Here is a 13,823-nt window from a genome sequence, read left to right on the forward strand (position 1 = left end):
AACAGCTGCAGCAGCATCTTCTGCGCTGAACAGCTGCAGCAGCATCTTCTGCGCTGAACAGCTGCAGCAGCATCTTCTGCGCTGAACAGCTGCAGCAGCATCTTCTGCGCTGAACAGCTGCAGCAGCATCTTCTGCGCTGAACAGCTGCAGCAGCATCTTCTGCGCTGAACAGCTGCAGCAGCATCTTCTGCACTGAACAGCTGCAGCAGCATCTTCTGCACTGAACAGCTGCAGCAGCATCGTCTGCACTGAACAGCTGCAGCAGCATCGTCTGCACTGAACAGCTGCAGCAGCATCGTCTGCACTGAACAGCTGCAGCAGCATCTTCTGCACTGAACAGCTGCAGCAGCATCGTCTGCACTGAACAGCTGCAGCAGCATCTTCTGCACTGAACAGCTGCAGCAGCATCTTCTGCACTGAACAGCTGCAGCAGCATCTTCTGCACTGAACAGCTGCAGCAGCATCTTCTGCACTGAACAGCTGCAGCAGCATCTTCTGCGCTGAACAGCTGCAGCAGCATCTTCTGCGCTGAACAGCTGCAGCAGCATCTTCTGCGCTGAACAGCTGCAGCAGCATCTTCTGCGCTGAACAGCTGCAGCAGCATCTTCTGCGCTGAACAGCTGCAGCAGCATCGTCTGCGCTGAAAAGCTGCAGCAGCATCTTCTGCGCTGAACAGCTGCAGCAGCATCTTCTGCGCTGAACAGCTGCAGCAGCATCTTCTGCGCTGAACAGCTGCAGCAGCATCTTCTGCGCTGAACAGCTGCAGCAGCATCTTCTGCGCTGAACAGCTGCAGCAGCATCTTCTGCGCTGAACAGCTGCAGCAGCATCTTCTGCGCTGAACAGCTGCAGCAGCATCTTCTGCGCTGAACACCTGCAGCAGCATCTTCTGCGCTGAACAGCTGCAGCAGCATCTTCTGCACTGAACAGCTGCAGCAGCATCGTCTGCACTGAACAGCTGCAGCAGCATCTTCTGCGCTGAACAGCTGCAGCAGCATCTTCGGCGCTGAACAGCTGCAGCAGCATCTTCTGCGCTGAACAGCTGCAGCAGCATCTTCTGCGCTGAACAGCTGCAGCAGCATCTTCTGCGCTGAACAGCTGCAGCAGCATCTTCTGCGCTGAACAGCTGCAGCAGCATCTTCTGCGCTGAACAGCTGCAGCAGCATCTTCTGCGCTGAACAGCTGCAGCAGCATCTTCTGCGCTGAACAGCTGCAGCAGCATCTTCTGCGCTGAACAGCTGCAGCAGCATCTTCTGCGCTGAACAGCTGCAGCAGCATCTTCTGCGCTGAACAGCTGCAGCAGCATCTTCTGCGCTGAAAAGCTGCAGCAGCATCTTCTGCGCTGAACAGCTGCAGCAGCATCTTCTGCGCTGAACAGCTGCAGCAGCATCTTCTGCGCTGAACAGCTGCAGCAGCATCTTCTGCGCTGAACAGCTGCAGCAGCATCTTCTGCGCTGAACAGCTGCAGCAGCATCTTCTGCGCTGAACAGCTGCAGCAGCATCTTCTGCGCTGAACAGCTGCAGCAGCATCTTCTGCGCTGAACAGCTGCAGCAGCATCTTCTGCGCTGAACAGCTGCAGCAGCATCTTCTGCGCTGAACAGCTGCAGCAGCATCGTCTGCGCTGAACAGCTGCAGCAGCATCGTCTGCGCTGAACAGCTGCAGCAGCATCTTCTGCACTGAACAGCTGCAGCAGCATCTTCTGCACTGAACAGCTGCAGCAGCATCTTCTGCACTGAACAGCTGCAGCAGCATCGTCTGCACTGAACAGCTGCAGCAGCATCGTCTGCACTGAACAGCTGCAGCAGCATCGTCTGCACTGAACAGCTGCAGCAGCATCTTCGGCACTGAACAGCTGCAGCAGCATCTTCGGCACTGAACAGCTGCAGCAGCATCTTCGGCACTGAACAGCTGCAGCAGCATCTTCTGCACTGAACAGCTGCAGCAGCATCTTCTGCACTGAACAGCTGCAGCAGCATCTTCTGCACTGAACAGCTGCAGCAGCATCTTCTGCACTGAACAGCTGCAGCAGCATCTTCTGCACTGAACAGCTGCAGCAGCATCTTCTGCACTGAACAGCTGCAGCAGCATCTTCGGCACTGAACAGCTGCAGCAGCATCTTCTGCACTGAACAGCTGCAGCAGCATCTTCTGCACTGAACAGCTGCAGCAGCATCTTCTGCACTGAACAGCTGCAGCAGCATCTTCTGCACTGAACAGCTGCAGCAGCATCTTCTGCACTGAACAGCTGCAGCAGCATCGTCTGCACTGAACAGCTGCAGCAGCATCTTCTGCACTGAACAGCTGCAGCAGCATCTTCTGCACTGAACAGCTGCAGCAGCATCTTCTGCACTGAACAGCTGCAGCAGCATCGTCTGCACTGAACAGCTGCAGCAGCATCTTCTGCACTGAACAGCTGCAGCAGCATCTTCTGCACTGAACAGCTGCAGCAGCATCGTCTGCACTGAACAGCTGCAGCAGCATCTTCTGCACTGAACAGCTGCAGCAGCATATTCTGCACTGAACAGCTGCAGCAGCATATTCTGCACTGAACAGCTGCAGCAGCATATTCTGCACTGAACAGCTGCAGCAGCATATTCTGCACTGAACAGCATCAGGTCCAGCTCCTTCTCACCTCGACCAGAGGAGCAGCACAAACAGCAGAAGAAAAGAACTATTCCACCTCCTTTAAAGCCTCAACAAATAAAATAAAAATAAAAAATCTTTTTTTTTTAAATAAAAATATCGATACTGTGACTCAGTATCGATACTGTGACTAAGTATCGATACTGTGATACTGTGACTCAGTATCGATACTGTGACTCAGTATCGATACTGTGACTCAGTATCGATATGTTTCACTTTTCCAACTTCAACAGACGATTTACCACAAACTGCAAAGTTCAGACTTCAGGAACTTTTGTGGAAGAAGTTGAACTATTTGACTTCATAGGAACTATAAGTAAAGTATTTCCAGGACCTGGGACAGAAGGACAGAGACAGGAGGACAGAGACAGGAGGACAGAGACAGGAGGACAGAGACAGAAGGACAGAGACAGAAGGACAGAGACAGGAGGACAGAGACAGGAGGACAGAGACAGAAGGACAGAGACAGGAGGACAGAGACAGGAGGACAGAGACAGAAGGACAGAGACAGAAGGACAGAGACAGAAGGACAGAGACAGGAGGACAGAGACAGGAGGACAGAGACAGGAGGACAGAGACAGGAGGACAGAGACAGAAGGACAGAGACAGGAGGACAGAGACAGGAGGACAGAGACAGGAGGACAGAGACAGAAGGACAGAGACAGGAGGACAGAGACAGGAGGACAGAGACAGAAGGACAGAGACAGGAGGACAGAGACAGGAGGACAGAGACAGAAGGACAGAGACAGGAGGACAGAGACAGGAGGACAGAGACAGGAGGACAGAGACAGGAGGACAGAGACAGGAGTGAGGACGATGGCCTGATGCTCATGTCCTCTTCTGCAGCAGCTGCAGAGTTTCCTCGCTCAGTCCAACATTTTGGAGACGTTGGATTTGTCTCACAGCGACTGCTCCATGGACCAGGTCAGAGGTCACACTCCAGCTAAACATGATATCATATATATGATATATGTCATATATCATATATAATGTATCATATATAATGTATATAAATGACCAGGAATAAAGCTGTGAAGAGTGATAATATTTAGCACTGATCCCTCCTCTCTCCTCCTCTTTCCCCTCCTCCTCCTCTCTCCTCCTCTTTCCTCTCCTCCTCGCTCCTCCTCGCTCCTCCTCTCTCCTCTCCTCCTCTTTCCTCTCCTCCTCGCTCCCCCTCTCTCCTCCTCTTTCCTCTCCTCCTCTCTCCTCCTCTTTCCTCTCCTCCTCTTTCCTCTCCTCCTCCTCTCTTCTCTCAGATCTGTTCTTCTCTGCTCAGAGGAAGTCTGCAGCACCTGTCGGTCCTGAACCTGTCCAAGTGTGTCTTCTCCCACAGGTCAGTGCGCCCCCTGTAGGCCAGAGAAAGATACACACTTATGTTTATTTTGTTTGTTTGTTTGTTTGTTTTAGGAAGTGTAAGGAGATCTCGTCTGGATTCAAGCTGTTCTTCAGCTCTGCTCTGAGTCTGAGCTCTGTGTCTCTGTCTGGAACCAAACTGCCCCTGGACGCGCTCAAGTGAGTCAGACCCGGTTTAGACCCGGTTTAGACCCGGTTCAGACCCGGTTTAGACCCGGTTCAGACCTGGTTCAGACCTGGTTCAGACCTGGTTCAGTCCTGGTTCAGACCTGGTTCAGTCCTGGTTCAGACCTGGTTCTTGTGTTTCAGGGCTCTGTTGCTGGGTCTCGGCTGTAATCCAAACCTCAGGGATGTGTCTTTGGATCTCAGCTCTTGTGACGTACGACTTTCGCTTCAAACTTCTTTTCTTTGGAGATTTGAACGTTTAAAAGTGAAACATTTGCGTTTCTTCCTCAGCTTCGTTCGAGCGGCTCTCAGATTCTTGAAGGATGCATCGCGGAAATCCCAAACATCACGAGCCTCGACATCTCCGACAACGGTCTGGAATCTGAAGCTTTTTACCCGTCTGTAGAGTTTGTCCTTAGGATCTCATCTGAAGGTCACATAAACACACCCTCTGACCATCTGAAGGTCACATAACATCTGAAGGTCACATAACTTCTGAAGGTCATATAACATCTGAAGGTCACATAACTTCTGAAGGTCATATAACATCTGAAGGTCACATAACATCTGAAGGTCACATAACATCTGAAGGTCACATAACTTCTGAAGGTCATATAACATCTGAAGGTCACATAACTTCTGAAGGTCACATAACATCTGAAGGTCACATAACTTCTGAAGGTCACATAACTTCTGAAGGTCACATAACATCTGAAGGTCACATAACTTCTGAAGGTCACATAACATCTGAAGGTCACATAACTTCTGAAGGTCATATAACTTCTGAAGGTCACATAACTTCTGAAGGTCACATAACATCTGAAGGTCACATAACTTCTGAAGGTCACATAACTTCTGAAGGTCACATAACATCTGAAGGTCACATAACATCTGAAGGTCACATAACTTCTGAAGGTCACATAACTTCTGAAGGTCACATAACATCTGAAGGTCACATAACATCTGAAGGTCACATAACTTCTGAAGGTCACATAACTTCTGAAGGTCATATAACATCTGAAGGTCACATAACATCTGAAGGTCACATAACTTCTGAAGGTCACATAACTTCTGAAGGTCACATAACATCTGAAGGTCACATAACTTCTGAAGGTCACATAACATCTGAAGGTCACATAACATCTGAAGGTCACATAACATCTGAAGGTCACATAACATCTGAAGGTCACATAACTTCTGAAGGTCACATAACATCTGAAGGTCACATAACATCTGAAGGTCACATAACATCTGAAGGTCACATAACATCTGAAGGTCACATAACATCTGAAGGTCACATAACTTCTGAAGGTCACATAACATCTGAAGGTCACATAACATCTGAAGGTCACATAACTTCTGAAGGTCACATAACATCTGAAGGTCACATAACATCTGAAGGTCACATAACTTCTGAAGGTCACATAACTTCTGAAGGTCATATAACATCTGAAGGTCACATAACATCTGAAGGTCACATAACTTCTGAAGGTCACATAACTTCTGAAGGTCACATAACATCTGAAGGTCACATAACTTCTGAAGGTCACATAACATCTGAAGGTCACATAACATCTGAAGGTCACATAACATCTGAAGGTCACATAACATCTGAAGGTCACATAACTTCTGAAGGTCACATAACATCTGAAGGTCACATAACATCTGAAGGTCACATAACTTCTGAAGGTCACATAACATCTGAAGGTCACATAACTTCTGAAGGTCACATAACATCTGAAGGTCACATAACTTCTGAAGGTCACATAACATCTGAAGGTCACATAACTTCTGAAGGTCACATAACATCTGAAGGTCACATAAACAGATCCTCTGACCACAACTCAAGCGACATTCCATCAAATATTCTGGGACATTTTAGAAGTAACTGACATATTTTTCAGTTTAAACAATCCCTTATTCGACACGAAATAAAAGTGTTTTTGAGGTATTATTATAACTGTATAATGATGTGTTTTAACCAATGTTTATGATATGGTTGCTTAGTAACAGTTGTGGAGGGACCTCTGTCACATGATCATGTCATCAACAGAACGTGTGTTGTAGTGTCAGAGCGAGCTAGTGTGCTAACAGCACTAGTGTGCTAACAGCACAAGTGTGCTAACAGCACAAGCGTGCTAACAGCACTAGCGTGCTAACACTAGCGTGCTAACAGCACTAGCACACAGCGTCTCATTTGGAGCTGCTGCTTTGAGACTAAAGCTGCTTCATGACGTGCTCTTCAGGTCTGGACATGGACCTGGTGACGCTCCTCGTGTGGCTCTCCAGGAACCGCTCCATCCGACACTTGGCTCTGGGAAAGAACTTCAGCAACATCAAAACCAAGTGAGAAACGCTTCAGAAACATCGAGTCTGAGCTGGAGCACGTCTCGTAACAGTTTTCTCTTTTTCACAGAAACTTGTCTCAGGTTTTGGACAGTTTGGTGCAGATGATCCAAGAGGAGGATTCTGTGAGTCCACACCCGGTCCTGACCTGGCACTGACCCGGTCCTGACCTGGTCCTGACCTGGCACTGACCCGGTCCTGACCTGGCACTGACCCGGTCCTGACCCGGTTCGGTCTCTTTCAGATCCTCTCGTCGCTCTCGTTGGCCGACTCGAGGCTGAAGTCCGACTTGTCGATCGTTCTGAACGCTCTGGGCTCAAACTCGTCGCTGGTCAAACTGGACATCAGTGGAAACGCGATGGGCGATTTGGGAGCCAAGATTCTGTCCAAAGCTCTGCAGATCAACACCAAACTGAGGTCAGTGTGAGGCAGAGCAAGAAGTGTCTCAAACAACAATGTACTTCAGGGAAAGTATCAGTGAAATGTGAACTGTGTGTGTCCCAGGACCATCTTCTGGGACAGGAACAGTGTGAGTCCTCAGGGTCTTCAGGACGTGGCCTCGGCGCTGGAGAAGTGAGGACTCGTTCACACCTTTATCTTCGGCTCGTTTCTCGTTTGATTCTGTTTCTTTTCTCTCGCTTCAGGAACTTCACGATCCGGTTCATGCCGGTTCCCATCGTGGACGCGGCCCAAGCTCTGAAGGCCCATCCGGAGAAGACCGAAGACGCTCTGCTCAAGGTGAACGCAGCATTTACCCCAGAACTGACCCGAACATAGCATTTACCCCAGAACTGATTCGAACGCAGCATTTACCCCAGAACTGATTCGAACGCAGCATTTACCCCAGAACTGATTCGAACGCAGCATTTACCCCAGAACTGACCCGAACGCAGCATTTACCCCAGAACTGACCCGAACGCAGCATTTACCCCAGAACTGACCCGAACGCAGCATTTACCCCAGAACTGACCCGAACGCAGCATTTACCCCAGAACTGACCCGAACGCAGCATTTACCCCAGAACTGACCCGAACGCTCTTCTGATTGACACGTTCTTTCCAGATGGAGCAGTTTCTTCTGAGGAACCACGAGACCCGTAAATATCTCCAGGAGCAGAACTACAGACTGCAACAGAGCATCGTCACCACCACCACACAGCAGGTACTACTGCGCACGGCCTGAGGGGGCGCCACAGCAGGTACTACTGCGCACGGCCTGAGGGGGCGCCACAGCAGGTACTACTGCGCACGGCCTGAGGGGGCGCCACAGCAGGTACTACTGCGCACGGCCTGAGGGGGCGCCACAGCAGGTACTACTGCGCACGGCCTGAGGGGGCGCCACAGCAGGTACTACTGCGCACGGCCTGAGGGGGCGCCACAGCAGGTACTACTGCGCACGGCCTGAGGGGGCGCCACAGCAGGTACTACTGCGCACGGCCTGAGGGGGCGCCACAGCAGGTACTACTGCGCACGGCCTGAGGGGGCGCCACAGCAGGTACTACTGCGCACGGCCTGTTTTGCTTTGTGGGGGTCCCTCTGTTCCAGAAGGAGGACCAGAGGGTGTGTCCCACCTACAGAGGACCACACTCCTCAGACTCCCATAAGGTCTATTCCAGGTCCCGGAGGAGAATCTGACCCATAGAACCTCAGATTCAGGAGGAGCAGGTTTAGGTTCTGGTGGTGCAACACTGGAACAGCTCTAGACTCTCCACCAGGGGGCGCCAGGGTTCATGGGAGTTTGCACAGTCACATGTGCTTTGTGGATCTGGAGAAGGATTTGGACCGTGTCCCTCGGGGTGTCCTTTGGGGGGTGCAGGGAGTACGGGGTCCGGGGCCCCTTGCTCAGGTCCTTGTATGTCCCTGCTGTCCGATCCCTGTCTGACAGGAGCAGGAGCTGTGGTCACTGCAGTGAGTCAGACCTGTTCCCATGAGGGACTCCTCAGGGCTGCGCTTTGTCACCGCTTCTGTTCATGGTTTTTATGGACAGAATTTCTATGTGCTGTCAGGGGCCGGAGGGTGTGGTCAGGGGCCGGAGGGTGTGGTCAGGGGCCGGAGGGTGTGGTCAGGGGCCGGAGGGTGTGGTCAGGGGTCGGAGGGTGTGGTCAGGGGCCGGAGGGTGTGGTCAGGGGTCGGAGGGTGTGGTCAGGGGTCGGAGGGTGTGGTCAGGGGTCGGAGGGTGTGGTCAGGGGTCGGAGGGTGTGGTCAGGGGCTGGAGGGTGTGGTCAGGGGCTGGAGGGTGTGGTCAGGGGTCAGAGGGTGTGGTCAGGGGTCGGAGGGTGTGGTCAGGGGTCGGAGGGTGTGGTCAGGGGCTGGAGGGTGTGGTCAGGGGCCGGAGGGTGTGGTCAGGGGTCAGAGGGTGTGGTCAGGGGTCGGAGGGTGTGGTCAGGGGTCGGAGGGTGTGGTCAGGGGTCGGAGGGTGCGGTTTGGGGACCTCAGGATCTCATCTCTGCTGTTTGCAGACGATGTTGTCCTGACGGCTCCATCAAACCTGGACCTGCAGCTGCACTGGGACGAGAGGGAAGCGTCTGGGGATGAGAATCAGCTCCAGATCAGAAGTCATGGTTCTCCAGGTGGGTGGGGGCCCTTGTCCTCTCCAGGTGGGTGGGGGCCCTTGTCCTCTCCAGGTGGGTGGGGGCCCTTGTCACAGGTGGAGCAGTTCAAGTATCTCGGGGTCTTGATGGAGCGTGTGATTGACAGTTGGACTGTTGTGGTGAAGGAGGAGCTGAGTCCAAAGACAAAGCTCTGGATTTACTGGTCACTCTACGTTCTGACCTCTACAGACCGGCAGAGGAGAAGAGGAAGAAGATGATGGTTTGTAAATAGTTCTCTCTCTGCAGATGATGGACACGGTCTGTGTGAAGGTCCAGGACCATCTGAACTCTCTGAGGTTCTCTGAGTCTAGTTCAGTTCAGGAGGACGTGAAGCGAGCGCAGAACCTCATGAAGGACGCCAGGAACTCCAAAACGGTCAGAACTAACGATCTTCTGCGTTAGACCTGGTTTAGACCTGGTTTAGTCCTGGTTTAGACCTGGTTTAGACCTGGTTTAGACCTGGTTTAGTCCTGGTTTAGACCTGGTTTAGTCCTGGTTTAGACCTGGTTTAGACCTGGTTTAGACCTGGTTTAGTCCTGGTTTAGACCTGGTTTAGACCTGGTTTAGACCTGGTTTAGTCCTGGTTTAGACCTGGTTTAGTCCTGGTTTAGACCTGGTTTAGACCTGGTTTAGACCTGGTTTAGACCTGGTTTAGTCCTGGTTTAGACCTGGTTTAGACCTGGTTTAGACCTGGTTTAGTCCTGGTTTAGACCTGGTTTAGTCCTGGTTTAGTCCTGGTTTAGTCCTGGTTTAGACCTGGTTTAGACCTGGTTTAGACCTGGTTTAGTCCTGGTTTAGTCCTGGTTTAGTCCTGGTTTAGACCTGGTTTAGACCTGGTTTAGTCCTGGTTTAGACCTGGTTTAGACCTGGTTTAGTCCTGGTTTAGACCTGGTTTAGTCCTGGTTTAGTCCTGGTTTAGTCCTGGTTTAGTCCTGGTTTAGTCCTGGTTTAGACCTGGTTTAGACCTGGTTTAGTCCTGGTTTAGTCCTGGTTTAGTCCTGGTTTAGTCCTGGTTTAGACCTGGTTTAGACCTGGTTTAGACCTGGTTTAGTCCTGGTTTAGTCCTGGTTTAGTCCTGGTTTAGACCTGGTTTAGTCCTGGTTTAGTCCTGGTTTAGTCCTGGTTTAGACCTGGTTTAGACCTGGTTTAGTCCTGGTTTAGTCCTGGTTTAGTCCTGGTTTAGACCTGGTTTAGTCCTGGTTTAGACCTGGTTTAGACCTGGTTTAGTCCTGGTTTAGACCTGGTTTAGTCCTGGTTTAGACCTGGTTTAGTCCTGGTTTAGACCTGGTTTAGTCCTGGTTTAGACCTGGTTTAGTCCTGGTTTAGACCTGGTTTAGTCCTGGTTTAGACCTGGTTTAGTCCTGGTTTAGACCTGGTTTAGACCTGGTTTAGTCCTGGTTTAGTCCTGGTTTAGACCTGGTTTAGTCCTGACTATAATCCATCTTGTTCTTGGGTGAGTTGGAGGTTCCCCACAGATGTTCCTCGTCCACAGCTTCACATGTGTCTTCTGTCCCGTCTCCTGCAGCTCCTGCCGAGCCTGTACCACCTGCAGAACAGCGGCTCCCGGGGGCCGTGTGTGGGAGCCGTCCACCACACGCTCATGTCCATGTCAGGACAAGTGTTCAGCGTCATGGACCAGCAGCTGCAGGTCAGGACACGGGGACGAGACGTGACCGAGACGTGACGGGGACGAGACGTGACCGAGACGTGACGGGGACGAGACGTGACGGGGACGTGACGGGGACGAGACGTGACGGGGACGTGACGGGGACGTGACGGGGACGAGACGTGACGGAGACGTGACGGGGACGAGACGTGACGGGGACGAGACGTGACGGGGACGAGACGGGGACGAGACGTGACGGAGACGTGACGGGGACGAGACGTGACCGAGACGTGACGGGGACGAGACGTGACCGAGACGTGACGGGGACGAGACGTGACGGAGACGTGACGGGGACGAGACGTGACGGGGACGAGACGTGACGGGGACGTGACGGGGACGAGACGTGACGGGGACGTGACGGGGACGAGACGTGACGGAGACGTGACGGGGACGAGACGTGACGGGGACGAGACGTGACGGGGACGAGACGGGGACGAGACGTGACGGAGACGTGACGGGGACGAGACGTGACCGAGACGTGACGGGGACGAGACGTGACGGGGACGAGACGTGACCGAGACGTGACGGGGACGAGACGTGACGGGGACGAGACGTGACGGGGACGAGACGTGACCGAGACGTGACGGGGACGAGACGTGACCGAGACGTGACGGGGACGAGACGTGACCGAGACGTGACGGGGACGAGACGTGACGGGGACGTGATGGGGACGAGACGTGACGGGGACGAGACGTGACGGGGACGAGACGTGACGGGGACGTGACGGGGACGACACGAGTTTTGGTCTCGTTAACCCCGGTTTGGTTTCTCCTCAGACTCTTCTGGACTTTAACCCTGGTTTGGTTTCTCCTCAGACTCTTCTGGACTTTAACCCTGGTTTGGTTTCTCCTCAGACTCTTCTGGACTTTAACCCTGGTTTGGTTTCTCCTCAGACTCTTCTGGACTTTAACCCTGGTTTGGTTTCTCCTCAGACTCTTCTGGACTTTAACCCTGGTTTGGTTTCTCCTCAGACTCTTCTGGACTTTAACCCTGGTTTGGTTTCTCCTCAGACTCTTCTGGACTTTAACCCTGGTTTGGTTTCTCCTCAGACTCTTCTGGAGCAGATGGTTGGTGCCGCTCAGACTCTCTGTCCTCACGTGATGCAGAAGAAAACTCTGAGACAAGAACTTCTTCACCGAGGAGCCCAGAGGAAGACTGTCCCTGAGAGCTTCATCTGCAGCACTCTGGAGCAGACCGGAGGGGACATCTGCAACAAGATCAGGTCTGATCCGGGTCTGATCCGGGTCTGATCCGGGTCTGATCCGGGTCTGATCCGGGTCTGATCCGGGTCTGATCCGGGTCTGATCCGGGTCTGATCCGGGTCTGATCCGGTTGTGTTTCTCAGTGAGGTGAAGCTGAACATGGCGTCGTTTCTGTCGGACCAAATCGTGGACGAGATCCTGGAATCTCTGTCTCAGTCTCAGAACATTCTGGTACCATCACCTTTATGTTCTCTCGTGTTCTCTCGTGTTCTCTCGTGTTCTCTCGTGTTCTCACGTGTTCTCTCGTGTTCTCACGTGTTCTCACGTGTTCTCACGTGTTCTCCCGTGTTCTCACGTGTTCTCACGTGTTCTCCCGTGTTCTCACGTGTTCTCTCGTGTTCTTCTCGTGTTCTCTCGTGTTCTCACGTGTTCTCACGTGTTCTCTTGTGTTCTCACGTGTTCTCACGTGTTCTCTTGTGTTCTCACGTGTTCTCTTGTGTTCTTCTCGTGTTCTCTCGTGTTCTCACGTGTTCTCACGTGTTCTCTTGTGTTCTCACGTGTTCTCTCGTGTTCTCTCGTGTTCTTCTTGTGTTCTCACGTGTTCTCTTGTGTTCTCACGTGTTCTCACGTGTTCTCTTGTGTTCTCACGTGTTCTCACGTGTTCTCTTGTGTTCTCACGTGTTCTCTTGTGTTCTTCTCGTGTTCTCTTGTGTTCTCTCGTGTTCTCTCGTGTTCTCTCGTGTTCTCTCGTGTTCCTCTCGTGTTCTCACGTGTTCTCACGTGTTCTCACGTGTTCTCTCGTGTTCTTCTCGTGTTCTCTCGTGTTCTCACGTGTTCTCTCGTGTTCTCTCGTGTTCTTCTCGTGTTCTCTTGTGTTCTCACGTGTTCTCTCGTGTTCTCACGTGTTCTCACGTGTTCTCACGTGTTCTCTCGTGTTCTCACGTGTTCTCACGTGTTCTCACGTGTTCTCTCGTGTTCTCACGTGTTCTCTCGTGTTCTTCTCGTGTTCTCTTGTGTTCTCACGTGTTCTCTCGTGTTCTCACGTGTTCTCACGTGTTCTCTCGTGTTCTTCTCGTGTTCTCTTGTGTTCTCACGTGTTCTCTCGTGTTCTCACGTGTTCTCACGTGTTCTCACGTGTTCTCTCGTGTTCTCACGTGTTCTCTCGTGTTCTCACGTGTTCTCACGTGTTCTCTCGTGTTCTCTCGTGTTTTCACGTGTTCTCTCGTGTTCTTCTCGTGTTCTCTTGTGTTCTCACGTGTTCTCTCGTGTTCTCTCGTGTTCTCTCGTTTTCTCACGTGTTCTCACGTGTTCTCACTTGTTCTCACGTGTTCTCACGTGTTCTCTCGTGTTCTCTCGTGTTCTTTCGTGTTCTAACGTGTTCTCACGTGTTCTCTCGTGTTCTCACGTGTTCTCACGTGTTCTCACGTGTTCTCTCGTGTTCTCACGTGTTCTCACGTGTTCTCTTGTGTTCTCACGTGTTCTCTCGTGTTCTTCTCGTGTTCTCTCGTGTTCTCACGTGTTCTCACGTGTTCTCACGTGTTCTCACGTGTACTCTTGTGTTCTCACGTGTTCTCTCGTGTTCTCACGTGTTCTCACGTGTTCTCACGTGTTCTCTCGTGTTCTCTCGTGTTCTCACGTGTTCTCTCGTGTTCTCACGTGTTCTCTCGTGTTCTCACTTGTTCTCTCGTGTTCTCACGTGTTCTCTCGTGTTCTCACGTGTTCTCACGTGTTCTCACGTGTTCTCTCGTGTTCTCACGTGTTCTCACGTGTTCTCTTGTGTTCTCACGTGTTCTCACGTGTTCTCTTGTGTTCTCACGTGTTCTCTCGTGTTCTTCTCGTGTTCTCTCGTGTTCTC

General features: G+C 51.9%; 1 protein-coding gene across 1 annotated transcript in view; it reads left to right on the plus strand.

The window, feature by feature from the left end:
• LOC140362237 (F-actin-uncapping protein LRRC16A-like) overlaps positions 1-13,823 on the plus strand; it is a 57,494-nt gene that overhangs the window by 26,818 nt on the left and 16,853 nt on the right. Inside the window, exons 13-27 of the mRNA XM_072448332.1 lie at positions 3,490-3,567; positions 3,903-3,979; positions 4,054-4,158; positions 4,309-4,378; positions 4,456-4,537; positions 6,411-6,510; positions 6,581-6,635; positions 6,755-6,927; positions 7,015-7,083; positions 7,155-7,248; positions 7,573-7,671; positions 9,347-9,475; positions 10,626-10,748; positions 11,816-11,988; positions 12,112-12,199. Coding sequence (XP_072304433.1) covers positions 3,490-3,567; positions 3,903-3,979; positions 4,054-4,158; positions 4,309-4,378; positions 4,456-4,537; positions 6,411-6,510; positions 6,581-6,635; positions 6,755-6,927; positions 7,015-7,083; positions 7,155-7,248; positions 7,573-7,671; positions 9,347-9,475; positions 10,626-10,748; positions 11,816-11,988; positions 12,112-12,199 — 1,515 coding nt within the window. The remainder of the gene's footprint in view (positions 1-3,489; positions 3,568-3,902; positions 3,980-4,053; positions 4,159-4,308; positions 4,379-4,455; positions 4,538-6,410; positions 6,511-6,580; positions 6,636-6,754; positions 6,928-7,014; positions 7,084-7,154; positions 7,249-7,572; positions 7,672-9,346; positions 9,476-10,625; positions 10,749-11,815; positions 11,989-12,111; positions 12,200-13,823) is intronic.

Source organism: Eucyclogobius newberryi, unplaced genomic scaffold (assembly GCF_026437365.1).
Source record: "Eucyclogobius newberryi isolate DKJ021-1_F unplaced genomic scaffold, fEucNew1.0.hap1 SCAF_16, whole genome shotgun sequence".
Classification (NCBI taxonomy): domain Eukaryota; kingdom Metazoa; phylum Chordata; class Actinopteri; order Gobiiformes; family Gobiidae; genus Eucyclogobius; species Eucyclogobius newberryi.